Source organism: Bufo bufo, chromosome 2, assembly GCF_905171765.1.
Source record: "Bufo bufo chromosome 2, aBufBuf1.1, whole genome shotgun sequence".
Classification (NCBI taxonomy): domain Eukaryota; kingdom Metazoa; phylum Chordata; class Amphibia; order Anura; family Bufonidae; genus Bufo; species Bufo bufo.
Genome location: NC_053390.1, coordinates 94,063,607 through 94,090,910, shown reverse-complemented (window position 1 = coordinate 94,090,910; position 27,304 = coordinate 94,063,607). Strand labels below are relative to the sequence as shown.

The window sequence follows — 27,304 nt, the reverse complement described above, 5'->3', positions numbered from 1 at the left end:
TCTGGTTTGTCACTCTATAGCCTGGCTGTCCTCTCTACCCCGTACTCTATAGCTTGGCATTCTTCTCTCCCACATACACTAAATTACTTTATATTTTCTTGTACTCTATTGCTTGGCTCTCCTCTCTTTCTCAGCTCTCTTCTCTTCCCCATACTTTATAGTCTGGCTCTATTGTCTTCCATGTACTCTACAGCCTGCCTCTTTTCTCTTCATTGTGCTCTATGGCCTCACTATTTTCCCGTAGACTGTTGCCTGGGTCTCTATCCTTCCTTGGACTCTATAACCTGGTTCTCTTCCCTTCCCTGTGCTCTATAGCTTGGCTCTCTTCTCCTTCTGCCATACAGCCTAATTTTCTCCTCTTCCCTGTGCTCTATAGCCTGGCTCTATTCTCTTCCCTATACTCTATAGCCTGTCTCTATTCGCTTTCCTATACTTTATTGTCTCGCTCTATTGTCTTCCCTATACTCTATTGCTTCGCTCTATTCTCTGTCCTCACTCTGTTGCCTGGCACTATTCTCTTCCCTGTGATCTCCTGCCTCACTCTACTCTCTTCCATGCACTCTATAGCCTAGCTCTATTCTCCTCTATGTATTCCATAAACTAGCTCTTCTCCAGTACTCTATTGCCTGGCTTTGTTCTCTTCCCTGTGCTCTACAATCTAGCTCTCTTCTACTTTGTAGCCTGTCCCTCTTCTCTTTCTTGTACTCTATAGAGTAGCTTGTGTCTCCTATCTTCACTACACTCTACAGCCTCTCTTCTCAATACTTTATAACTGGCTCTCTTCTCTTCCCCATACTCTATAGAATGGCTCTCTTTTCCCCCCCATACTCTATAGCTGCCTCTCTTCTCTGTTCCATACCATATAGCTAGCTCTCTTCTCCATACCCTAAAACGGTCTCTCTTACCTATACTCTATAGCTGGCTCTCTTTTCTTCCCCATACTCTATAGCATGGCTCTCTTTTCCCCCTATACTCTATAGCTGGCTCTCTTCTCTTCACCATACTCTATAGCATGGCTCTCTTTCCCCCCTATACTCTATAGCTGGCTCTCTTCTCTTCCCCATACTCTATAGCTTGTCTCTCTTTTCCCCCTATACTCTATAGCTGGCTCTCTTCTCTTCCCCATACTCTATAGCTGGCTCTCTTCTCTTCCCCATACTCTATAGCATGTCTCTCTTTTCCCCCATACTCTATAGCTGGCTCTCTTCTCTTCCCCATACTCTATAGCTGGCTCTCCCCCCCCCCCCATACTCTATAGCTGCCTCTCTTCTCTGTTCCATACCATATAGCTAGCTCTCTTCTCCATACCCTAAAACGGTCTCTCTTACCTATACTCTATAACTGGCTCTCTTCTCTTCCCCATACACTATAGCATGGCTCTCTTTCCCCCCTATACTCTATAGCTGGCTCGCTTCTCTTCCCCATACTCTATAGCATGTCTCTCTTTTCCCCCATACTCTATAGCTGCCTCTCTTCTCTGTTCCATACCATATAGCTAGCTCTCTTCTCCATACCCTAAAGTGGTCTCTCTTATCTATACTCTATAGCTGTCTCTCTTCTCTTCCCTATACTCTATAGCAGTCTCTCTTCTCCATACTCTATAGCTGTCTCTCTTCTCTTTCATACACTCTATAGCTGTCTATCTTCTCTGTACTCTATAGCTGTCCTTCTTCTATTCCCCATACTGTATAACTGTCTCTCTTCATATACCCATACTGTACTCGTTAGCTGTCTCTCTTCTCTTCCCTGTACTCTATAGTCTAGCTCTCCTCTTCACCATACTCTATAGCTGTCTCTTATAGCAGTCTCTCTTCTCTTCCCTGTACTCTATAGTCTAGCTCTCCGCTTCACCATACTCTATAGCTGTCTCTTATAGCAGTCTCTCTTATCTTCCCTGTACTCTATAGTCTAGCTCTCCGCTTCACCATACTCTATATCCTGGCTCTCTTCCCTATATTCTATAGTCTAGCTCTATTCTATTTCATGTACTGGCTCTTTTACTTCTCAGTGCTCTACAGTTTCACTCCTTATATTTCCTCTAAATTGTACCTCAGCACTTCCCTCTTACTTATACTTTGAAATCTAAGCTCTCCATAGCCCACAAATGGCATATAAATCTGCAATGTTATTCAGTTATAAATCTCCCTCTTAACATTTGGTTTCTTAATGCTCTACTCATAAATGTGTCACATTAGTCTTGCCATTTCTACTAATATACTAATGAATCAGGTAATGTAGCACAGGATGAATAGTGCTAAAAAAAACCCTCTCTTTTACAACGCACAACATTGTAGCAGGAGATAAAAATTAATTGAAATTGTTAAATGAATATTTTTTTTATGAATCATTATTTTGGGTGGCAACGGCAGCCTTTATATAGAAGTATATTACATTATATTGCATGTTGCATTTTTTGTGTGATGTGCAATGACATTTTTTCTAAGGAAAATAATGCAAATAATAATGCCAACCATAAAAAAAATTCTATTCTTTGAATACTGAACACTATGGGACGTATGGCAGCACTTAATCATAATAAAAATAATAATAATCGTAATAATCATTATCAAACCATGTAAGACACGTTGTGACATTAAAGGGGCTGTCCGGAGGGGCGTGGCTTAGCATAATGTCTTGCAGCCTAGTCACCACCCCTCCATGCGATCTGCATAATTACTGAGGCTAATGGTGACGTCACCGGGCCAGAGGGGCGTGGCTTAGCGTGATGTCTTCCAGCCTAGTTACCACCCCTCCCTGCGATCTGAATAATTACTGAGGCTGTTGGTGACGTCACCGGGCTCCTGCGAAGCTGAAGAAAAGGCTTCGCTCTGCAGCAAGGTACGTCACTGACTATGAGAAGATAGGCACTTCTGGCTGAGAATTTGCGATATGAAAACGGGGTATTAGACATGTGTGGCAAAGGTGGGACAGGCATGTGTGTAATATTTGTGTCACTGTTGTACACTTACAAATCCTGGACAACCCCTTTAATGATTTAAAACGAGATACAAATAAAAGGCATACCGTATTTATGATACTGTTATTGTGTGTTTTCATGCTCATTTTTTATTTTAAAGATGATCCACTGTACGTCAAGTCCCTCACTTTTGCTGAAGGAAGCTCAGAATCATTATGAATGAAGCATTCCTTAAAGTCATTACAGCTCCTCGCAGGAAATTCTTCATGATAAAGTGATGCCTATTTTTACATCCTTGAAAACACAGATTGATATTCCTGCCCATTCAGTGTGCAAGGGACTGCATTAATAAAACCAGAGCAATATTCCAGACATGGCCACGTAGTCTCACATCAAAGTGTTGTGCATCATGTTTTTTCGTTATAGATCGTGTTGTTTCTGAACATTTCTCATTCAAAGAAGTCATTTTCTGTACCCGCAAGAGCAATGACCTATTGTGCAGAAAATGTGGCAGTCAACTATTCCTATTATCGGGGATTCAGGAGCATGTCCCTCTTCTCATCCGGGCAAAGCTAAATATCAAGTATTAAGAACACAGTTATCTCAAGTTAGATAAATAATGTTCACCTTTTCCACAAAGCCATGTTAATAATGTAGATCACCAAATCCTTTGAAATGTCCTCTTCATGACACTTAAAGGGGTTATGCCATGATTATTGTAAAAAATGAAAATCATATAGTACATGACAAAGCTAGAACCTGCCCTGTACCTGACATGGATCCAGAGATCTCCCCATTCATTGCTCTGCTAGATTTATATCAAGCTGGGAGCTCAAAGGGAGTGTCTTTTCTTCTGCAGCTAAGGGGTGTGTCCATGCTCTCCCTATCACAGCTCAGGGGGCGTGTCCATGCTCTCTCTATCACAGCTCAGGAGGCAGTTGAAGGATGGAACTGAGCATGTGCAGCCTTCTCAGTGAGCAGGTCAAAGAAATAAAGAAAAATAACAAACAGCAGGTGGCGCTATACAGATACATTTTATTGAATAACTATGCAGTGACTATGCTAGATTTTTAATTACATGCAATTACAAATGTATTCACATCCAGGTTCTGGTTTGAAAACTGTAGATATTTTGAGTGGGACAACCACTTTAATGGCCCTTTTCACTACCCGAGGTTCAGGCAGATTATCGCTACCGAGGGTTTGTATGGATACTCATTAGCTAGAATCTGCCTATGTAAAGGTGCTGGCAATTACCCGATGAACGCGGTGAAACGCGGACACCTAAATCATTGTTTGTCAATAGCAGATCGTTGCATCTAAACAGCCTCTGCTAGTGGCAAAAAGATTCTGTACAGGGGGCAAGCGATGACATTAGCGATCACTCCTCCCCATACTGTGGAGGAGATCACTGCAGTTAAATGCAGCTTTCGCATTTATTTACAAGAAAGCAATTGTCAAGAAGGAACGGTTCCTTCTCAACAATTGCTTTCTGCATCAGGCCATGTAAAGAGGACTTAATTAAAGGGCTTCTGTCACTCCACTAAACTCCAATTTTTTTTTTTATCTCCTTAAAATCCTTATGCTGCGATTTCTCAATATATAGCGCTATTACTCAGTTTGGTTCAGTAGTTATATAAAAAAAATGGACTTTTATAATATGCAAATTACCTCTCTAGCAGCAGGTAGGGCGGCTACCTGCTGCTAGCAGCCGCATCCTCCATTCGTCCTCTGACTGGCCCTGTCTGCGTTTTAAATCTCGCGCCGGTCTTCAGGTGGCGCAGGCGCACTGAGTGGAGGACGCTCGCTCGGCCGCTCCATCCTCTGTGCGCCTGCACCGTGTGTACATGTGACGTCATCGGCGCAGACTCACTGAGGATAGAGCGGCCGAGCGAGCGTCCTCCACTCAGTGCGCCTGCGCCAACTGAAGACCGGCGCGAGATTTAAAATGCAGACAGGGCCAGTCAGAGGACGAGCGCGTTCACTGGCCCTGTCACTCAACATGAGGAGGGGGCGTCATTATGAATGGAGGATGCGGCTGCTACCAGCAAGTAGCCGCCCTACCTGCTGCTATAGAGGTAATTTGCATATTATAAAAGTCCGTTTTTTGATATAACTACTGAACCAAACTGAGTAATAGCCCTATATATTGAGAAATCGCAGCATAAGGATTTTAAGGAGACAAAAAAAAATGAGTTTAGTGGAGTGACAGAAGCCCTTTAAGAAAGAATACACAGGAAAGCCATTGCATGGGTACATAAAGAAACCAAATACAACTGGCAAAAGGACCAACAAATATAGAAAACTGATTTTAAAGTGGTTGGTCCACAAACAACATTTCTAATTCTCACCTGTATGAATGTAAATGTATGAATGCCATGGGACACACAGCTAAAAAAAAAACTAGCGATCATGAGCATAGGCCCCCTGTGTGAGCGGAGCAGTAGTGTGAACGACGTTTGTAAAATCTGTTTTGAATACCTTGAGCGGTGTAGTTTCTTAGATGGGGTCACTTTTATGGAGTTTCTACTCTAGGGTTGCATCAGGGGGGCTTCAAATGGGACATGGTGTAAAAAAAAACAGTCCAGCAAAATCTGCCTTCCAAAAACTGTATGGCATTACTTTCCTTCTGCGCCCTGCCGTGTGCCTGTACAGTAGTTTACGACCACATATGGGGTGTTTCTGTAAACTACAGAATCAGGGCCATAAATATTGAGTTTGGTTTGGCTGTTAACCCTTGCTTTGGAACTGGAAAAAAATTATTAAAATGGGAAATCCTCCAAAAAAGTGAAATTTTGCAATTGTATCTCTATTTTCCATTAATTCTTGTGGAACACCCTAAAGGGTTAACAAAGTTTGTAAAATCAGTTTTGAATACCTTGAGGGGTGTATTTTATAGAATGGGGTCATTTTTGGGTGGTTTCTATTATGTAAGCCTCGCAAAGTGACTTCAGACCTGAACTGGTCCCTAAAAATTGGGTTTTTGAAAAATTTCAAGATTTGCTTCTAAACTTCTAAGCCTTGTAACATCCCCAAAAAATAAAATATCATTCCCAAAATGATTCAAACATGAAGTAGACATATGGGGAATGTAAAGTAATAACTATTTTTGGAGGTATTACTATGTATTATAGAAGTAGAGAAATTGAAACTTGGAAATTTGCTAATTTTTCCAAATATTTCGGTAAATTTGGTATTTTTTATGCAAAAAAATTAACTTTTTTGACCCAATTTTAGCAGTGTCATGAAGTACAATATGTGACGAAAAAACAATCTCAGAACGGCCTGGGTAAGTAAAAGCGTTTTAAAGTTATCAGCACTTAAAGTGACACTGGTCAGATTTGCAAAACATGGCCAAGTCCTTAAGGTGAAATAGGGCTTAAGGGGTTAACACACAGCAATTACCGTATTTTTCGTCCCATAAGACACACTTTTCCCCCCAATAAATGGGGGGGGAAACGTTAATGCATCTTACGGGGTGAATACAAGAAAAAAAAATTGTGAGCAGGTAGAGGAGTGGAGCAGGCTTCCCTGTCAAACATGCCTGCTCCGCCTCTCGGTCTTCAAATATGCCTGCTCCTGTTGTGCCCTGAAAGCTGTGTCATCTATAAGGTACCCCTATTAAAGTGATCCCCCCTAATAAAGTGACCCCCTTCTTAAAGTGTCAAAGGATAGCCTTCCCCCTTCCCTATTAAGTGTGTCAGCAGCAGAAACTCCCCCCCCCTCCCCCCAATAACATTGAGTCAGCAGCAGAATAGGCTACTTTTACATTAGCGTTAGCAGTATCCAGCAGGAACAGCCTGCCGAATGCATACTAACGCTAGCCCACATGTGCCACCGGAAGTCTGCTTCGGCCACATTCAATATACCTTTTGTTCAAAATATATTTTTTTCTATTTTCACCCTCTAAAACCTAGGTGCGTTTATAGGGCGAAAAATATGGTAACTGATGCCGCCAAGTGAAAAAATGAATTCTATTTAATAAATTAATGTACTAATATGTAAAAAAAAATATAAAAAACATTTAAAAAGTGCACATCTCACCTTTCCGGTGCATCAGGTGCTCAGGCATGAAAATGTTCTGGTTATACATAATGTCTTATCACAAATAAAAAAACAAAGACACCTCCTCCAAAATTTTGATATTGCTGGCCTACCATCAGACTAGGTCATCAATATCTGATCGCCGGGGGTCCAACAACCCACATCCCCTGCCAATCAGCCATTACCTTGTATCTCCGGAAGTTGGTGCCGTAACTAAAGTCACTGATTAATTTTATTGAGAGGACTTGCGAGAAATAACAACTATCACTGACAGCAAGTATCCTAAAACATAACTTTTAATTATGTATAAATAAAATAATGACACCCATGGATCCAATGGATAACAAGCTATCAACTACAAAAAGGCTGAGGAAGTGAAGTGTCTCTCTCTTGATACATACCCGGCATCATCTGGTTCCGCGGCAATTGTCTTATACGGTGCACATTGTTGCGCGTACACTACTACTGTTTATAGTATATTTGTCCCCTGAGGAACCCCCATAATTATCCTCCAATAATAAAGGGGGGGGGGGGGGGGGGGGAACGCGTCGGGATATACTTTAGCTAGCCTTCTCTCAGATAGGTTAAGGACAGCATAGTCCTAGGTACGAGAACAGGGAACACCTACCATCAAGGTGTGTCCCTGGGTTGAGAAGTGTAAGGGATCAGTTAAGGGATGGTTTTCATCCCCGCATCTGACTGATTGTGCTTCGGCACTTCACTTCCTCAGCCCTTTTGTAGTTGATAGCTTGTTATTTTTTTTCAAAGGATCCATTGGAATCATTATTTTATTTATATATAATTAAAAGTTATGTTCTAGGATACTTGCTTTCAGTGATAGTTGGTGCCGTAACTACACAGATCCGCCCGTTGTGCAGTGGATGGAGCAGCGCTTACTACATAAAGGATTGGAGGTGTGTAGTTCAGGCATCTGAGCTACTCTGAAATAGCTGAGGGTGCGAGGTGTCGGACCTCCACAGATCAGATATTGATGGCCTTTAGTGAAGATAGACTATCAATATATAATCCCAGGAAACCCCTTTAAGAGGTTAAATATATGTCTATATATTAAGAAATTATTCGACACATTAGTTTGAACCTGTTTAGATAATTAAAAAAATGAACAATATGGAATATTTCCTGCCATCAGTGTCTATTAGTGTAATCTATTCACTCCCAGCTAAACCTCAAAAGATCAGGAGTTCAGCTTTCCAGCCTAGTGCACATGTTTTATACATGAACTACATTCTTATACAGGAATCTATTCTATCATCTCACACATCATCGACCACAAAAAACAGTCACCAAAATGCTTCTTACACATTCCTGCACACATCAGTAGCAGTCTGAAATGTGGAGGTTGTGCAACATGACATGAACGAGGGCTCACAGTTTCTGCAAATATTCTTTACAGAATGAAATGTTATACAATTTTCCTAATCTACTTTCTGCATCAATTGCTTAACAGTTTTCAAGATCATTTAAAAGAAATCATACTTGGTGACTTCCAGTGGGACCTGTCATGGACACGTCAGTGGACTGCTCAGCAGAAGACACAGCTTTGATAACCTGTGTGTCCATCCCATGACCAGGCAGGGAAATACTGCACATAACTATATAACGGGATTGCCTCCGTTGGCGGGTAGGAGTATTAGAATAAACGGTCTGTTTGTACATAGACTGTAAGTTAACGTCCACCCTTGGTCTGCTCACAAATACGCAAAGCAGCAGCAAAGGCTGTAACTGTAGGGCTGTGGCCACGAGACACATGGTCAATGCCTGCACACCACCATGACATGACAGTTGCAAGAAATTCAGGTAATCTGTGTTTCTCATGACTGGCGTGCCGTGGTCGCAGCAGCTAGTGAATCACAATTCACTTTCAATACTTGGATGCATGCAAGTACTACACTGCCATCTTTAGCCTGCGCTAGACTAGGGGGTGCAGTGGCTGCTGTCACACATGGGCCTTGGAGACCATGGGAGTGAAAACAGGTCCCTTTGCTCCATACGAGACCAAACCAGTACTAAAACACGTGATAATTTGGTGAAGTATGATAAGGTTCACACCTCTGTTTAACTGATTTGGCAGGCTGTTCTGGCAGAGACTGCTGGAACTCACCGGATCTGGGTTAGTCGGTGTCACGGCGGACGTGCACAGTAAAACAGATAACACACCAACCAGGCTCTGGACGAGAGACGGGGGAAGGGTCACATCCTAATTTATCCCTGACCTCTTTCCCTACAATGCTCAGCCCACAGACCAAATCTTGATGGTAGATTTGCTGTGTCCACCAGCCTATGCTAACAGAACCCTGAACTCCCTGAGATGGTGAAGTGGGGAGAAAGGAGCTGCCAGCTCGCACAGAACCTGGATGGGATAGATGACATAAACAACCAAACAAGAAAATACACTTATCTGCTGAGAGCAGGAACAAACAGCCAACCTTCCTTCCAAGACCACAATGAAGAGTATAATCCGCTCAGAGCACCTTGGCTGGAGACTATTTAAACTAATGACTCCACCCAGTGCACCTGATGCGAGGCGGATCCAGCACAGCATAAAAACAAATACTAGACTCGTGCTGAAATCCTGGCTGACCTCCGCACATCATCAGAGTGGGGCATGACAGTACCCCCCCTTCTACGGGTGACCTCCGGACACCCTGGACCAACCTTATCCGGATGGGACCTATGAAAGGCCCTCACCAGACGGCTGGCGTTGACATCTGACGCCGGAACCCACATCCTCTCCTCAGGACCGTATCCCCTCCAGTGAACCAGGTACTGGAGGGAACCCCGCAGAACTCTCGAGTCGAGAATCCTGGAGATCTCGAACTCCAAGTTTCCCTCGACCAGAACAGGAGGAGGAGGCAATGGCGATGGTACCACCGGTTTAACATATTTTTTTAGTAAAGACTTGTGGAAGACATCGTGGATCCTCCAAGTCTGCGGCAGATCAAGTCGAAATGCCACAGGATTGATCACAGCAGAAATCTTATATGGACCAACAAATCTTGGACCCAGTTTCCAAGATGTCATTCTCAACTTGATATTCCTAGTGGACAACCACACCAAATCACCCACACACAGGTCCGGACCAGTCACACGTCTCCTGTCAGCCATTCGTTTATACCTCTCACCCATCCTCTCCAAATTCCCTTGAATCCCCCGCCAGATAGAGGATAAGGCAGAAGAGAATCTCTCCTCCTCTGGCATCCCGGAGGAACCAGACCCAGAAAAGGTACCAAACTGAGGATGGAAACCGTATGCGCCAAAAAATGACGACTTACCTGTGGACTCCTGCCTACGGTTATTCAATGCAAATTCTGCTAAGGGCAAGAATGAGGACCAGTCCTCCTGATTCTCGCCACAAAGCACCTCAAGTAGGTCTCCAGGTTTTGATTAGTACGCTCCGTCTGACCATTCGACTGTGGATAAAAAGCTGACGAGAAAGAAAGTTGAATGCCAAGTCGAGAGCAGAACGCCCTCCAAAACCTGGAGACAAACTGCGTGCCCCTATCAGAGACAATATCCGAAGGAATACCATGCAATTTAACAATATTATCCACAAAAATCTGCGCAAGAGTCTTAGCGTTAGGCAGACTTGTTAGTGGTATAAAGTGAGCCATTTTACTGAAACGATCGACTACCACCAAGATCACTGTTCTCCCGGAGGAACTCGGTAGGTCCGTAATAAAGTCCATGGACAAATGTGTCCAAGGACGAGATGGAATAGACAATGGAAGAAGTGAACCAGGCGGTCGAGTATGAGCAACCTTAGACCGAGCGCAGGTTTCACAAGCTGCCACGTAATTCTCAATACTCTTACGCAAACCTGGCCACCAGAACCTCCGGGATACCAGATCACAGGTGGACTTACCACCAGGATGTCCAGCGAGAACAGTATCGTGATGTTCCTTGAACACCTAGTATCGTAGGCCCTCAGGAACAAACAACCTCCCTGGGGGGACACGAACCAGGAGCCCCCTCCTGAGCTCCCAACACCTCCATCTCCAATTCAGGGTACAGAGCGGAGACCACCACTCCATCCGCCAAAATCGGCGCTGGATCTTCTGAATCACCTCCCCCAGGGAAGCTGCGAGACAAGGCATCTGCCTTGACGTTCTTGACCCCTGGGCGAAAGGTAACCACAAAATTGAACCTGGTAAAAAACAATGACCATCTGGCCTGTCTAGGGTTCAGACGCTTGGCAGATTGCAGGTAAGGCAGATTGCAGGTAAGCCAAATTCTTATGGTCTGTATACACAGTAACGGGGTGAGAAGCCCCTTCTAACCAGTGACGCCATTCTTCAAAGGCCAACTTGATCGCCAACAACTCCCTATCTCCAACATCATAATTCCTCTCAGCGACCGAGAGCTTCCTGGAGAAGAAGGCACACGGGACCCACTTGCCAGGAGAAGGACCCTGCGAAAGCACCGCCCCAACCCCCACCTCTGATGCATCAACCTCGACCACGAATGGCTGAGATACATCCGGCTGCACCAGAATGGGAGCAGACGCAAAACGCTCCTTAATAGCCGAAAAGGCCTGCAATGCCTTATCCGACCAGAGAGAGACATCAGCGCCCTTCTTGGTCATATCAGTAAGAGGTTTGACTAGCGTGGAATAATTAAAAATAAATTTTCTATAATAATTCGTAAACCCCAAAAATCGCATCAAAGCTTTCTGATTCTCCGGTCGGTCCCACTCCAGAACCGCCCGGACCTTTTCGGGGTCCATACGAAAACCAGAATCAGAAAGCATGTATCCCAAAAATGGAAACTCTTGCACCGCAAACAAACATTTCTCCAATTTGGCGTATAACTTATTCTCCCGCAGGATCGTCAAAACCTGTCTCACATGATCCTGATGGGTCTTCAGATCAGGAGAATAAATTAAAATGTCATCAAGGTAGACTACTACGAACCTCCCCACCAAATGATGAAAAATATCATTGACGAATCGCTGAAATACCGCTGGTGCATTCGTCAACCCAAAAGGCATTACCAGGTTCTCAAAATGACCCTCGTGCGTATTGAAGGCCGTTTTCCACTCATCCCCCTCCTTGATCCTGATCAGATTGTATGCTCCTCTCAAATCCAACTTGGAGAACATTTTGGCTCCAACAATCTGATCAAAAAGATCAGTGATCAAAGGCAGGGGATATGGATCCCGGACTGTAATACGATTCAGCTCCCGGAAATCCAAACACGGTCTCAGTGATCCATCTTTCTTCTTCACGAAGAACAAACCTACAGCCACTGGAGACTTAGATGGTCTAATATGACCCTTTGCCAAACTCTCGGCGACATACTTTCGCATGACCTCTCTCTCGGGTTGAGAGAGGTTGTAGAGCCGAGACTTAGGCAACTTAGCCCCCGGAATGAGATTCACAGGACAATCATAGTCACGATGAGGGGGCAATTCTTGAGCCCCACCCTCCGCAAACACGTCCGAAAAATCGGAGAGATACTGAGGCAAGGCCGTAACGGACACTTCAGAAATAGATGTGACAAGACAATTATCCGAACAAAACTTGCTCCAACCAATGATTTGTCTCGCCTGCCAGTCTATAGTTGGGTTATGTTTAGACAACCATGGCAACCCCAAAACTATTGGAGCTGGCAAATCCTTCATGACGAAACAGGAAATAATCTCAGTATGTGAATCACCCACCCTTAAATGAATATCACGAACAACGTGAGTAAGGCTCCCTTGAGAAAGAGGGGAAGAATCAATGGCAAAAACACGAATCTCGTTCTCTAACGTGCAAATACTTAGTCCCAAACCCTGAAGAAACAGAAAGTCAATTAAATTTACCCCAGCACCACAATCAAGAAAAACATCAACAAACACATTTCGGGACTCTAGCGCCACCATAGCTGAAAGGAGAAAACGGGAACTGCAGGGAACTTGCACACCAGTCTGCTCCACCACACCATTCATACCACCAAGTGTGAGGGAGGTTTTTTTTTCTTTTTCTTTTTTCTTTATCACTCTCCCTTGTGGTTCAACATACGGACAAGAAAAAACAAAATGACCCCTCTTTCCACAAAAGAAACATAAATTGTGCGCTTTACGAAAGTCTCTACCATCCGAATGGAAAGATATCTGACCTAACTGCATGGGTTCCTCTCCTAGGCCAGAATAACAAGCAATATCTCCCTGGGCAGCTGGTGGAACAAAACTACACGCGGGAGGAATCCCCTGCACAGAGGGACCCTTACCCCTCTCTCTGATACGTCTATCCAAACGTATCGCCAAAGACATTGCGTTCTCCAAAGTATCTGGGTATTCATGAAAAGCCAGAGCATCCTTCAACCTTTCAGATAACCCCTGACAAAACTGGCTACGTAACGCAGGGTCGTTCCACCCCGACTCAGTAGCCCACCTCCTAAACTCTGTGCAGTAAACCTCAGCAGTATGTTTACCCTGTAGTAAGTTACGTAATTTTGACTCTGCCATTGAAACTCGATCTGGGTCATCGTAAATCAATCCCAGGGCTTTAAAAAATTCCTCCACCGACCGGAGAGCCAGAGAATCGGGCGGCAGGGAAAAAGCCCAGGATTGCGCGTCCCCTTTCAGCAAAGACATGACGATACCCACCCTCTGATCCTCATTACCTGATGAAAATGGGCACAAACGAAAGTACAACTTACATGATTCCTTGAAACGGAAAAAATCATCAGTACCCCCTGCAAATTTCTCCGGAAGAGCGACTTTAGGCTCCCCAACAATTTGACCTGTACCTGAAGCCAACACCCTCTGACACTGTGTGACCGTACTACGCAGATCCGCAACCTCCAGGGACAAACCCTGCATGCGGTCAACCAGTGCTTCAATTGACGCCATCCCATAAACACTGAGAAATGGCGGTCACAGTATGGCGGATTATAATGTCACGGCGGACGTGCACAGTAAAACAGATAACACACCAACCAGGCTCTGGATGAGAGACGGGGGAAGGGTCACATCCTAATTTATCCCTGACCTCTTTCCCTACAATGCTCAGCCCACAGACCAAATCTTGATGGTAGATTTGCTGTGTCCACCAGCCTATGCTAACAGAACCCTGAACTCCCTGAGATGGTGAAGTGGGGAGAAAGGAGCTGCCAGCTCGCACAGAACCTGGATGGGATAGATGACATAAACAACCAAACAAGAAAATACACTTATCTGCTGAGAGCAGGAACAAACAGCCAACCTTCCTTCCAAGACCACAATGAAGAGTATAATCCGCTCAGAGCACCTTGGCTGGAGACTATTTAAACTAATGACTCCACCCAGTGCACCTGATGCGAGGCGGATCCAGCACAGCATAAAAACAAATACTAGACTCGTGCTGAAATCCTGGCTGACCTCCGCACATCGTCAGAGTGGGGCATGACAGTCGGATGCTGCTGTTCACCGCAGGACCCCATTGACTATAAAATGATTCGGCTGCTTTCGGGCATGAGTTCCGGGTTTCGGCTGGACAAAAACCACTGCAAGCATTAGTTTTTGTCTGACCGAAACCTGGCACTACTGCTGGACATCGGCCGGATCCAATTATAGGCAATGGGGTCCAGCAGTGAATGGTAGTATCAAGCTAGGCCGCAACCAGTGAGCTCCGTCAGGCTGTTCTCTGCTGGATCAGCCTGTCAGATAGTTAGATGGAGGTGTGAACCTACCCCTTAGTTAAAGTTTTTGAATTTTAGCCCAAGAGTTGAGCCACTGAGCAGCACTTTTCTTACTGCCTGTTAAAAAAGTAATCCTGCCAACCATGGAGGTTACAGAATAACCATGCTCCAATACATGGCGCTCTTCCACACATAACCTCAATAGTGCACCAGTCATCTATGTACCGTAGTTTAGGCCCTTATAGAAAACTACCCCACCTAAGAAAAATTTCCTCCATCAGAATTGAAAAAAAAATATATACTTTATTTGATTCACACAATACATATAAAAGATGTACATAGAATAGGAGCAGGAGAGACATAAGAAAGGACAAAGAGGAGACTGCAGAGTCCGTCAGCCACAGAATGTAAGTCAATATTGAAAACCTTGTCACAATATGCCCATGACAAACTTTACTGGTACCCAGGACACAATGGCCACATAGGAGTTACTTGTAGTAGGGCAAAATGGAAAGTAAATTCATGTCAGTACCATCTGTAGCACGCCAACTCCAGAGTCACCTCCACCCAACACCGTTTCGATCCCCGGAAGAAGCCTGTGTGGTGAATCGGCGTTGGGTGGAGGTGACTGCGGAGTCGGCGTGCTACAGATGGTACTGACATGAATTTACTTTCCATTTTGCCCTTATACAAGTACTACAAGTAACCCCTATGTGGCCATTGTGTCCTGGGTACCAGTAATGTTTGTCATGGGCATATTGTGACAAGGTTTTCAGTATTGACTTACATTCTGTGGCTGACGGACTCTGCAGTCTCCTCTTTGTCCTTTCTTGGGGTCTCTCCTGCTGCTATTCTATGTACATCTTTTTATTAGGGGTGCACCGAAATTTCGGCAGCCGAAAATATCGGCCGAAAATGCACCTAATCCACTTCGGCCGATATTGTTACATATCGGCCGAAAATATGGGGTGTGGGATTTGTCACCCACCATCTGCGGGCGGGCGGTTTACTTTGTCACTGCATCTTTATTTTACCTTACAATCGTGAGGCTCCAGTAACTAACAACTCTGCAGGCAGAGCGGAGGCCGGCGTAACGTCACTTACTCACGTGACGCGCCTGCTCCGCCTCCTTCATTCATAAAGTGGGCGGAGCAGGTGCGTCACGTGAGTAAGTGACGTTACGCCGCCCTCCGCTCTGCCTGCAGAGTTGTTAGTTACTGGAGCCTCACGATTGTAAGGTAAAATAAAGATGCTGTGAGCAGCAGGGCCGGGGCTGTTATGGGTAGGGGGGATCGGTCTATGGAACTGCTATGGGGAGGGGGGATCTGTGCACTGCTATGGGGAGGGGGGGATCTGTGCACTGCTATGGGGAGGGGGGATCTGTGCACTGCTATGGGGAGGGGGGATCTGTGCACTGTTATGGGGAAAGGGATCTGTGCACTGTTATGGGGAAAGGGATCTGTGCACTGTTATGCCCATAACAGTGCACAGATCCCCCTCTCCATAACAGCGCCACCCACAGATCCCCCTCTCCATAACAGCGCCACCCACAGATCCCCCTCTCCATAACAGCGCCACCCACAGATCCCCCTCTCCATAACAGCGCCACCCACAGATCCCCCTCTCCATAACAGCGCCACCCACAGATCCCCCTCTCCATAACAGCGCCACCCACAGATCCCCCTCTCCATAACAGCGCCACCCACAGATCCCCCTCTCCATAACAGCGCCACCCACAGATCCCCCTCTCCATAACAGCGCCACCCACAGATCCCCCTCTCCATAACAGCGCCACCCACAGATCCCCCTCTCCATAACAGCGCCACCCACAGATCCCCCTCTCCATAACGGCGCCACCCACAGATCCCCCTCTCCATAACGGCGCCACCCACAGATCCCCCTCTCCATAACGGCGCCACCCACAGATCCCCCTCTCCATAACGGCGCCACCCACAGATCCCCCTCTCCATAACGGCGCCACCCACAGATCCCCCTCTCCATAACGGCGCCACCCACAGATCCCCCTCTCCATAACAGCGCCACCCACAGATCCCCCTCTCCATAACAGCGCCACCCACAGATCCCCCTCTCCATAACAGCGCCACCCACAGATCCCCCTCTCCATAACAGCGCCACCCACAGATGAATTTCATTCATGAAAAAGAATTATTAATAAAATCATTAAAAAAAAAGTATTTTAAAAGTATTTGGGCAAAAAGGCAGTTTCGGTTTCGGTTTCGGTTTTCGGTCAAGGGCATCCTGAATTTTCGGTTTCGGTTTCGGACCAGAATTTTCATTTCGGTGCACCCCTACTTTTTATATGTATTGTGTAAATCAAATAAAGTATTTTTTTTTATTCTGATGGAGGAAATCTTTCTTTGGTGGGGTTGCTAGGTATACTTTATTTCTTCCTATTTATGTATTCAGTGACGCCCTGGTTTATAATTTGGTGTGTACTGTGTACCTTATAGAAGACTGTCCAACCACAGTGATGGATGGAAACTGCTACAGTGTAAGGCAGTCCACAGGAAGATGCAAACTTGCATATATATATATATATATATATATATATAATGCTCATATGACCTGCTATGGATAAAATTTTGAAAAAAATGAGGCAAGGAATAATTGTGTGCTGGTATCACACAGGGAAGTTGCCATAACAGCTGCTACTCAAGATATCTTGTGACAAAAGGCTGTGTACGGCCCAGGTCTTAAACTCTCAGGCTGGTTATGTAGTTCACAGGAGCAAAAATCCAAGTCTTAGGACAATCCATGTCACATATATGTGAACAGGGTTTCCACTATAGCAGATACTGGGCAGATTTTTTTTCACACGGGCGGGGGGGGGTGGGGGAGCAGAGACCTGCCTCTCAAATCGGTACTATGCCACTTACATGCAAAAAAATGTCAAACATTAGCCCTCCTGAATGACAATGGAGCTAGTCTTTGTGTGGATCATCTGTCTGAGCGCAAAGCTAGCTCTATAAGGCCCGATTTTCTGGAAATGATTATCAGGTTCCTCCGAACGCTCGTTCCCTATCTGTCCATCGAAAGGTGCCGACGATCACCCGATAAACAAGCAAAACAGGAGCGGATACCTCAGAAACAATGACAGTAACCATGACTCCTCCTCATACTGTAGAAGTGATAGCTGCATGTAAATGCAGAGCTTCTTAACAAGCAGTCGATGGTCAAGAAAAAACGCTTCCCTCCCAACAATCGGCTGCTCTAAACGCGCCTTAATCGGATTTCTGCACGGATCATGCAAACAATTTTTAATACATGTCAGGTTTAAAATATGCAAATGTGATGTGTGAACATGCCCTAACTGTGAATGGCTATTCTTTTAATTCAAAGAATTTGGATTTACTGGATCTATGACAGTAGATCCTGTGAAACTTAAATCTAAAGATACTTTCTGTGAATGGGAATCAGTCAACCTATACTGTGAATGGCGAATCCTCTCGATAGGAAACAAGGGTCTTCCTGGGAGATGTTCGGTAATAAATCAATCAAGTCATAGTGCGAATACAGACAATGTAAATATCTGGCTGGAAATACATGCAAAGGATGAAAACACTGCCCATACTCGTGACCACAAGTGTTTCTCGGTCTCATTTATTGTTGATCTGTGTTTTGCGGAGCGCAAAATATATACGGTCAGGAGAATGCACCCTAAGGATAAGCATATTGCCAGGATATGCCATCAACGTCAGATAGGTTCAGGTCCCACCTCTGTGACCAACTCCCCAGAGTGGCCCACCCAAAGAGAAGGGAGAGAAGCCAAGCACGCACGGCCACCCATTGTTCACCACTAGGGGAGTCCCAGCAGTCCCACAGTGGTGAAAGGAGATGTGGCTATGCACTTAGAGGCTATGGGCGTTCCTAATGCTCGCTGAATTATTTTCGGAAATCCTACAGCAGTGCACAGAGAATGGCCGTGCATGCTCGGCTGCTCTCCCTTCACTTCGGGGGCTAGGAGATAGGAGGGGGTCCTAGAGGCGAGACCCACACTTGACATTGATGGCATATCCCAGCAATATGTCATCAATGTCTGAGATGGTACTAGCCCTTTAATCTGAAAGCTGCATATCACTAACACTTACTCCTTGTAAGAATTTGTTTCCGGATCTTCCGTCATTACATCATGAAGACTTTCCACGCAGATATTGATGACTCCACAGAACTTGTCTTGAATAACACTGTAAGGAAAGAAACGTACCTACATAAATTATTTGGTATCAGCAGGTTCCAAAAAATATATAAAAAAAATCAACAAAAGTACCGGTATATTTTATTATACACATGCTTCCACTATGAATGATATGTATTAAGGAAAACCGGAATATAGTATATTATACCCAGAACAGAGACTAAAAAAAGACTAAACAGCTGAAGAAAGGATAAAACTACAAGAAGCTACAGAGATTATTCTATAACATAAAAAATCTATCAGATCTACAGTTCGCCCTGAGCTATATGACGGCAGTGCTGAGGTTCGGGGGGATAAATGTCAATGAAAGACGGAGAACCATGCATAATGAAGGATACAGTGAATGTGATGACGGCAGCCAGAACAGGTTAGACGGGGCCATTTATGACATATCGCTAGGATATTCCATAAAATGGCAAATATGATGGGTACCACCTTGGGGACCTATCCCAAGAGCGGGGCCCTGAAGTGAACAAGGTTTTTGGAAGTTCGATAGCAATGAATGGAGAGCAAACTGTGCAAGAGTGCCCACCTTTCCCTTTACCAGTATGGGACAGAGCTTGGCTATTTTCGTATGTCCCATAGGATGGCCACATAGAGGTGTGACCCGCACCTATCCTAGAGATATGCCCTAAATGTCCCAGAAGGAAATCCCCCATTGAGGGTAAAGCTAAACAGGGTAGCACTTATGCTGCTTTTTCACCCGCAAAGCCATGTGGCCGATTGTAATCGCTGTGTCCGTTTGGCTCTCTTTAAATTTACGGGGGTTGTCCGGGAATAGATCATTTCTAAAGATCTCGGCAGGTGCCTCCCCCTACTGAAAGGATCATACCCACTCCCCGGAGCTCCGGTCCTCCACGCCCGCTCCTGCATCTCCAGCTTCTAGTCGGGGGTTTGTGTTCTTCCTCATGGGCATGGACACCTAATCCTCTACAGCCAATCACTGGCTTCAGCAGTGACATGTCCACAAAAGAAGCCAGCGGTTGGCTGAAGAGGGTCAGGTGACCATGCCCATGCTGGGGAGGAAAAAAAAACAAGCCCCAGACCGGAAGACAGAAACAGGGGAGCCAGGACCTGTCGGTTTAAGTAACTACTTTCATGCCCCAAGTAATATCAATTCTGGAGCATCTATTCATATGCCTCTATGGTGTGCCATCCCTCTGTTATTCCTGCTAGAAGTTATGAATGAATTGGCAGAAGCTGGCAGCAAAAGTTCAGATGGGTGTTACCAGTTGGGGGGAGGGGTCCCTGCACAGTCTGACACTGGCAGCACTGATTGGACAGTCAAGCACACCTGCTAATGGTAAAACACAGCAGGACCTTTAATGTAGACTGGTGGCATTTTTTTTTTAACGTCTAGCAGGAATAATACAGGAATGGCACAGCACAGAATGATACGAATAGATGCTCCAGAATTGCTATTACATGGAGAAACAGGTCCTCTTTAATGTAAAGATACATGGTTAATCAAAGGCTGTGAACATCTCAGCAAATTATTCTATTACATTGGATATATTATCAGATAAAGAACATATTTGCAATTATTTTATATTAAAAATGTTGCTCTGTTAGGGTCTATTCAGATGTCCGTAGTGCGGGCCGCAAAACACTGACACCGCACATGGCCGGCACTATATAGAGGATTCCTATTCTTGTCCGCAGGTGCAGACAATAGGACATGCTGTATTGTTTTGCGGGGCCGCGGACCGGAAATGCGGATACCGACAACACACTGTGTGTCCGCCTCTTTTCCAGCCCCATTGAAAATGATTGGGTCCGCACCATTCATACGGACATGTGAATGGACCCTTAGTCTTCTGAAGTCTGGACATGTTCTTTTCCCAGAGCTCAGTGTGAAATCCATAGAGGAGCTGATGGCTCAGTCTGTAGCCCTTCTCTGTTCTCCTCAACACAAATGTAACTTGACAACTCTACAACCAAATAACTTAAAGTGTAACTGTCATATTTTTATTTTATCTGCTAGTTTATTAGAGCTAGGCATGTATACCTGAGTCAGTCTGTCAATGAATGTCAAAACAGCTTTCATTAATGTCCTCTGTCCCTTTCCACTGCTCCCTTAAAAGACAGTTGCTATGGCTTGTCTGTCTCTGGCTAAGAAGACAGGAAGACGGAGGGGTGGTCCTTCACACTGCATGCTGGTGTTCTATCAAAAAACCTTACCCCGTGAAAATCCTCGTGAGTTCCGGTGACGCGGCCGCACCAGACATGACAAAGATCAGCTGGGGGAGGGGGTGTGCGCCTCAGCGCAAGCGCACGACCACGGGTGCGCAAGCGCACTACCACGCGTAAGGTAAAATCACAGGGAGCGCTGCGGGAGAAGCAGCCACCAAATGCGCATGCGCGACCAGCAACAGCTAGGCTGCGGGAGACACTGCGCACGGAGCTATAGCTGCGGTAGTGCAAGCCGCGATGTACTCCCGTCGGCCACAAACGTAGGGATTAAACTGCGCACTGCTCCATCGCGCACTGAGGGGTAGGGAGTTCGGATGGTGGTTCGCTGTGTGAGCGCAGTGTCTCCCGGAGCCTAGCTGCTGGTGGTCGCGCATGCGCATTTGGTGGCTGCTTCTCCCGCAGTGCTCCCTGTAATTTGACCTTACCCGTGGTAGTGCGCCTGCGCACCCGTGGTAGCGCGCTTGCGCTGAGGAGCACACCCCCTCCTCCAGCTGATCTTCGTCATGTCCGGTGCGGCCACGTCACCGAAAGTCACGAGGGGCAAGGAATTTTCACGTGGTAAGGTTTTTTGATAGAACAACTGCATTAGGCTTCAGAGTTAGGAGGCGTGTCTCTCAGTAATCCAATCTGATTGGCTGGCAGGGAGCTGGTGGCTACAGCAAGTGTGTATGGGAAGTAAAGGAAAGCAGTTTTGGCCTCAGAGAACTCGCAGAGGAGCCATCTTTAGAAGGTCCTCATATTGTAAATGTTTAAACAGCCGTAACTAAGGGAAAAACTGAAGGAAAACTGTGTTATATGAAGAAACTAAAGATTGCTTTATGCATAATGTTGCTGCAGCAGTAACATATGCTAAAATAGATTTTTTGATTGAAAACATGACAGTTACCCTTTAACTCAAAAGAGCAGCCAGCTTTATAATCAGGGCTGTGGAGTCGGTAGATAAATGTTCCGACTCCGACTCCCCGACTCCTCTGTATTAATATGCGAATATGCAGTTGAATCCAAGAAGCTGTTCCACCAAGTTCTTCTAAGCTGTTCTAGCAGAGAGGTAGTTGGGCTGCTGCTTTCTCCTTTGTGTGCTTATCTGCTGCTGAAGATAGGGCAGTGGGAGGATCCAGGAAGGGGCATTTATTCTAAAACATGATTTTCCTAGGAGAATCCCATAGTCATAACAATCGGAGTTTACAAGTTTTTATAGCCTTAGCTAAATGACAGCAGTTTTTCCAATGGTTTACAGCTTCAGTCTTGAACTATTGGCTATCCTTTCCCTTCACTTATACAAGTGTCTCACTCTCTAGTCCTGCAAAAAACATATTTATTTAATCCCTTATCAGTGAGAGGCTAGGTTACACATGGACGCTGTGTTCCCTGTAAAAGCAGAACACAACACTATGGAAAGTATAAGTATTGCAGCTCCTAATTGTGCGTTGCGTGCCATATAGTGAAGCACATGAAAAGCATGCTTCTTCACGGTCACTTAACGTGTTCGTTTTGCGGTTACGTGACGCACTGCATGCATTGGTCTTTATTCTTACAGTAGAGAAGTCATTAATTATAACTTTTTGTGAATTGGGACATTTAAACTTGCTTTTTTTTTTTTTTTATTCCAATCTAAATTTAGTAGGAGTAGGAGTCGGAGTCGGTGCATTGTTTGCCGACTCCGACTCCAGGTACCCAAAATTTCCCCCGACTCCGACTCCGACTCCTCGACTCCGACTCCACAGCCCTGTTTATAATCATTCAGGAGGGTAGAGTGAGAGGCTACAGACTCCAGTTACTTTCACATGTGCATTTTTGCTGGATCCGGCATGAGATCAGCAAAAGCGATTCCATCATGATAATACAATCGGCTGCATCTGTTCTGAATGGATCCGGTTGTATTATCTCTAAAATGAACGAGACGGATCCGGCACTATAACCATTGTAAGTCAATGGGGGCCAGATCAGTTTTTTTACGTGTCCGAAAAAACGGATCCGGCACCATTGACTTATATTGTGTTTCATGCCGGAACCCTCTTGATCAGTATCCCATGATGCACACAAAAACGTTGCTTGCAGCGGTTTTGTGTCTGGCATGGGAACGCAACCAAACAGAACGGAATGTATTCTGGTGCACTCCGTTCTGTTCAGTTACGTTTTGTCCCCATTCACAATGAATGGGGACAAAACGTAAGCGTTTTTCTCCGGTTTTGAGATCCTATGATGGATCTTAATACCGGAAAGGAAAATGCAGATGTGAAAGTAGCCTAAGCATTCAGATAGTCTGACAGATTTCACACCGAATGACAAGAGCGTCACTAGGTCAAAACATCTGAGGCTTGGGTCCTGAACATTTTGGCCACAAACTATTCCGGAATTACTGCGGTGTGACAGGGGAGCCAATGGCACTGGGCCTGAGACCCATGAGAGAATAGAACAGTGCAGGCGGTCACAATGTGATAAAGTCATTGCGTGTCTGCGCTCAGTCCAGAAGCTGGAAACTCAGGCTCCTGACCATTGCAGGGAGTCAGAGAAGTACGGTATATAATTTTTTTTTTTCAAACTGACATTTAGCATTGTAGCATTAAGACTACAAGGGGGCTCTTTAAGTACCGGGGACACAACAGGGGGTACTAAAAGTGCTGGGGGCACTAAATGGGACATTATACCTACCTGGGCACTATATAGGGGCATTATAAATATGGGGGGAGGGCCACTATAAGTACTGGGGGCACTACGTTGGTGCACTATAGAAGACATTATACTTACTGAGGGCACTATAACTATTGGGCATACTAGAAGGAGGCATTAAATTAATGGCAGCACTATAAGGGGCATAATACCTACTGAGGGTACTATAGAGGGGCATTACAGTGGGCAAATTAACGACTATTGGCACTACAGGGGTCCATTATAACTCCTGGGGTATTACTGGGGGCTGTTATAATTATTGGAGCCACTATAGGGGGCATTATATCTACTGGGGGTACTAGAGGGGCATTATAACAACTGGGGCATGATAGTGGCTCTAAATGCGCAACATAACTACTGGGGCATCACAGAGAAACATTTTAATAATTGGTAGTTTATCAGGGACATAATATCTACCGGCGGTACTAGAGGGGGCACTATAGAAGGCCTTCTAACTACTGGGAGCTCTAAAAGGAATATTATAACTACTGTGGGCTCTATGGGGGGATTTATTACTACTGAGGGTATCACTATTGGGAGTACTGTGAAACATTATTACCATTGGAGGTTCTAAAGGGGCTCATTATTTTTGGATACAATATGGAGCACACTACTACTAATAGGGGCACCCTCATACAGCATTATCACTGTAGGGGAACTATTACTAATTAGGGAACTCTGGCTGAGAATTATTACTATTGGTGGGACTTTTGTGAGCACTTCAGGGAATATCTGTATGGTACTATTATTTCTACAGCATAATATTGGGGGCAATGAAAAGCATATAGGGTACGGTATTTGGGGTAGCAGCAGGATAATACCGTTCGGGCACCAGATGCAGGATGAGGATGATCAAAAAGTGCCGAATCTAAGATGTCCATGTGGCAAACTCTGCAGAGACGTGAGGCAGCTAAAAGATGTCTTCATGTGTGGTCTGGGCTGAATGGAGGCCAGATGAGGAAAGACAATGTATACATCAGAGCAGCATTGGACTCGCCCCAACAGAGAACTAGAGGATCCTCCAGTGGGCCCAGGCTCTGATACCATAGTGGGTGCCAAAGGTCCAGAGAAAAGAAAACACTTGGAGCTGTCTTTGGAGACAAAAATTGCCACTAGGGTCTATTTTTTAATCAAAACCTATTAGACTTTATTGATGATATAGGGATTGGGCCCAATAATTATTTTCTCTGGTGGGCCCAAGCAACCCCAGTCTGACCCTGCATCAGAGAAGGCGCCACTGGATGTATGAGGTATGTGGTGCTGTATTCTCCTGTCCATGCTCCCCCTATGGCAGGGGGTTAAGGCTTGGGCCCCGAATCATTTGAGACCCTAACAATGCCACTGCTGAATGGTACTAGGCAGTGTGTAATGTATGAGAATACACGTGGGCTTCAGAAGACAAAATGCTTAATAAAAAATAATTGCAATTTTTTTTTTATCCCACAAAACAGCCAACACTAAATAAAACTATAATTCACTAGATGTCCTTGGCTTATAAAAACACATTATACAATGTATACTTGCTCATGAATATTTTCAGAGCAGCAGATTCTGCTCCAGAGCTGAAATTTGTACAGTATCTACAGGGAGTTACAGATATTGTAAACCATTTTGGAACCTATGAGCAATAAAACATAACATAATATATATATATATATATATATATATATACACACTGCTCAAAAAAATAAAGGGAACACTTAAACAACACAATGTAACTCCAAGTCAATCACACTTCTGTGAAATCAAACTGTCCACTTAGGAAGCAACACTGAGTGACAATCAATTTCACATGCTGTTGTGCAAATGGGATAGACAACAGGTGGAAATTATAGGCAATTAGCAAGACACCCCCAATAAAGGAGTGGTTCTGCAGGTGGTGACCACAGACTGCTTCTCAGTTCCTATGCTTCCTGGCTGATGTTTTGGTCACTTTTGAATGCTGGCGGTGCTTTCACTCTAGTGGTAGCATGAGACGGAGTCTACAACCCACACAAGTGGCTCAGGTAGTGCAGCTTATCCAGGATGGCACATCAATGCGAGCTGTGGCAAGAAGGTTTGCTGTGTCTGTTAGCGTAGTGTCCAGAGCATGGAGGCGCTACCAGGAGACAGGCCAGTACATTAGGAGACGTGCAGGAGGCCGTAGGAGGGCAACAACTCAGCAGCAGGACCGCTACCTCCGCCTTTGTGCAAGGAGGAACAGGAGGAGCACTGCCACAGCCCTGCAAAATGACCTCCAGCAGGCCACAAATGTGCATGTGTCTGCTCAAACGGTCAGAAACAGACTCCATGAGGGTGATATGAGGGCCCGACGTCCACAGGTGGGGGTTGTGCTTACAGCCCAACACCGTGCAGGACGTTTGGCATTTGCCAGAGAACACCAAGATTGGCAAATTCGCCACTGGCGCCCTGTGCTCTTCACAGATGAAAGCAGGTTCACGCTGAGCACATGTGACAGACGTGACAGAGTCTGGAGACGCCATGGAGAACGTTCTGCTGCCTGCAACATCCTCCAGCATGACCGGTTTGGCATTGGGTCAGTAATGGTGTGGGGTGGCATTTCTTTGGAGGGCCGCACAGCCCTCCATGTGCTCGCCAAAGGTAGCCTGAATGCCATTAGGTACCGAGATGAGATCCTCAGACCCCTTGTGAGACCATATGCTGGTGCGGTTGGCCCTGGGTTCCTCCTAATGCAAGACAATGCTAGACCTCATGTGGCTGGAGGGTGTCAGCAGTTCCTGCAAGATGAAGGCATTGATGCTATGGACTGGCCTGCCCGTTCCCCAGACCTGAATCCAATTGAGCACATCTGGGACATCATGTCTTGCTCTATCCACCAACGTCACGTTGCACCACAGACTGTCCAGGAGTTGGCAGATGCTTTAGTCCAGGTCTGGGAGGAGATCCCTCAGGAGACCGTCCGCCACCTCAACAGGAGCATGCACAGGCGTTGTAGAGAGGTCATACAGGCACGTGGAGGCCACACACACTACTGAGCCTCATTTTGACTTGTTTTAAGGACATTACATCAAAGTTGGATCAGCCTGTAGTGTGTTTTTCCACTTTAATTTTGAGTGTGACTCCAAATCCAGACCTCCATGGGTTGAAAAATTTGATTTCCATTTTTTTATTTTTGTGTGATTTTGTTGTCAGCACATTCAACTATGTAAAGAACAAAGTATTTCAGAAGAATATTTAATTAACTCAGATCTAGGATGTGTTATTTTTGTGTTCCCTTTATTTTTTTGAGCAGTGTATATATATATATATACTCCTACTCATTTTAAAATCCACTTACATTTACTGGAAGCAATCCTTAGTTTTCTGATCAAGGGGTTTCCCAGGTTTTAACATAGCTGCTCTATCCGGATAATCATCAAAGTATATTGATTGTCTGATCTATGCTAAGAAGCAGTTAGCACAATTTTTAGTGGAGCTCTGAATTCCTAAATATAAGACCTGACCTAAAATGATAATACACAACAGAAATTTGGCTTTGCATTCCTGTTCCGCTCCTGCTGTTGTAAAACTACAACTTTCAGCATGCCTAGAAAACCTGAGACCACCAGTGCCTGTTAATATGTTGGGAGTTTTATTTTCACAAGTGCGAGAGAGTCATACGTTGGAGACAGCTCAATTAT

The 27,304-nt window shown here is 45.1% G+C and overlaps 1 protein-coding gene across 1 annotated transcript in view; it reads right to left on the bottom strand.

The window, feature by feature from the left end:
• The window catches only part of IPO11 (importin 11), a 565,426-nt gene that overhangs the window by 150,362 nt on the left and 387,760 nt on the right, over positions 1–27,304 (bottom strand). The window contains exon 28 of the mRNA XM_040421326.1: positions 18,694–18,789. Within this exon, the coding sequence (XP_040277260.1) occupies positions 18,694–18,789 (96 nt within the window). The remainder of the gene's footprint in view (positions 1–18,693; positions 18,790–27,304) is intronic.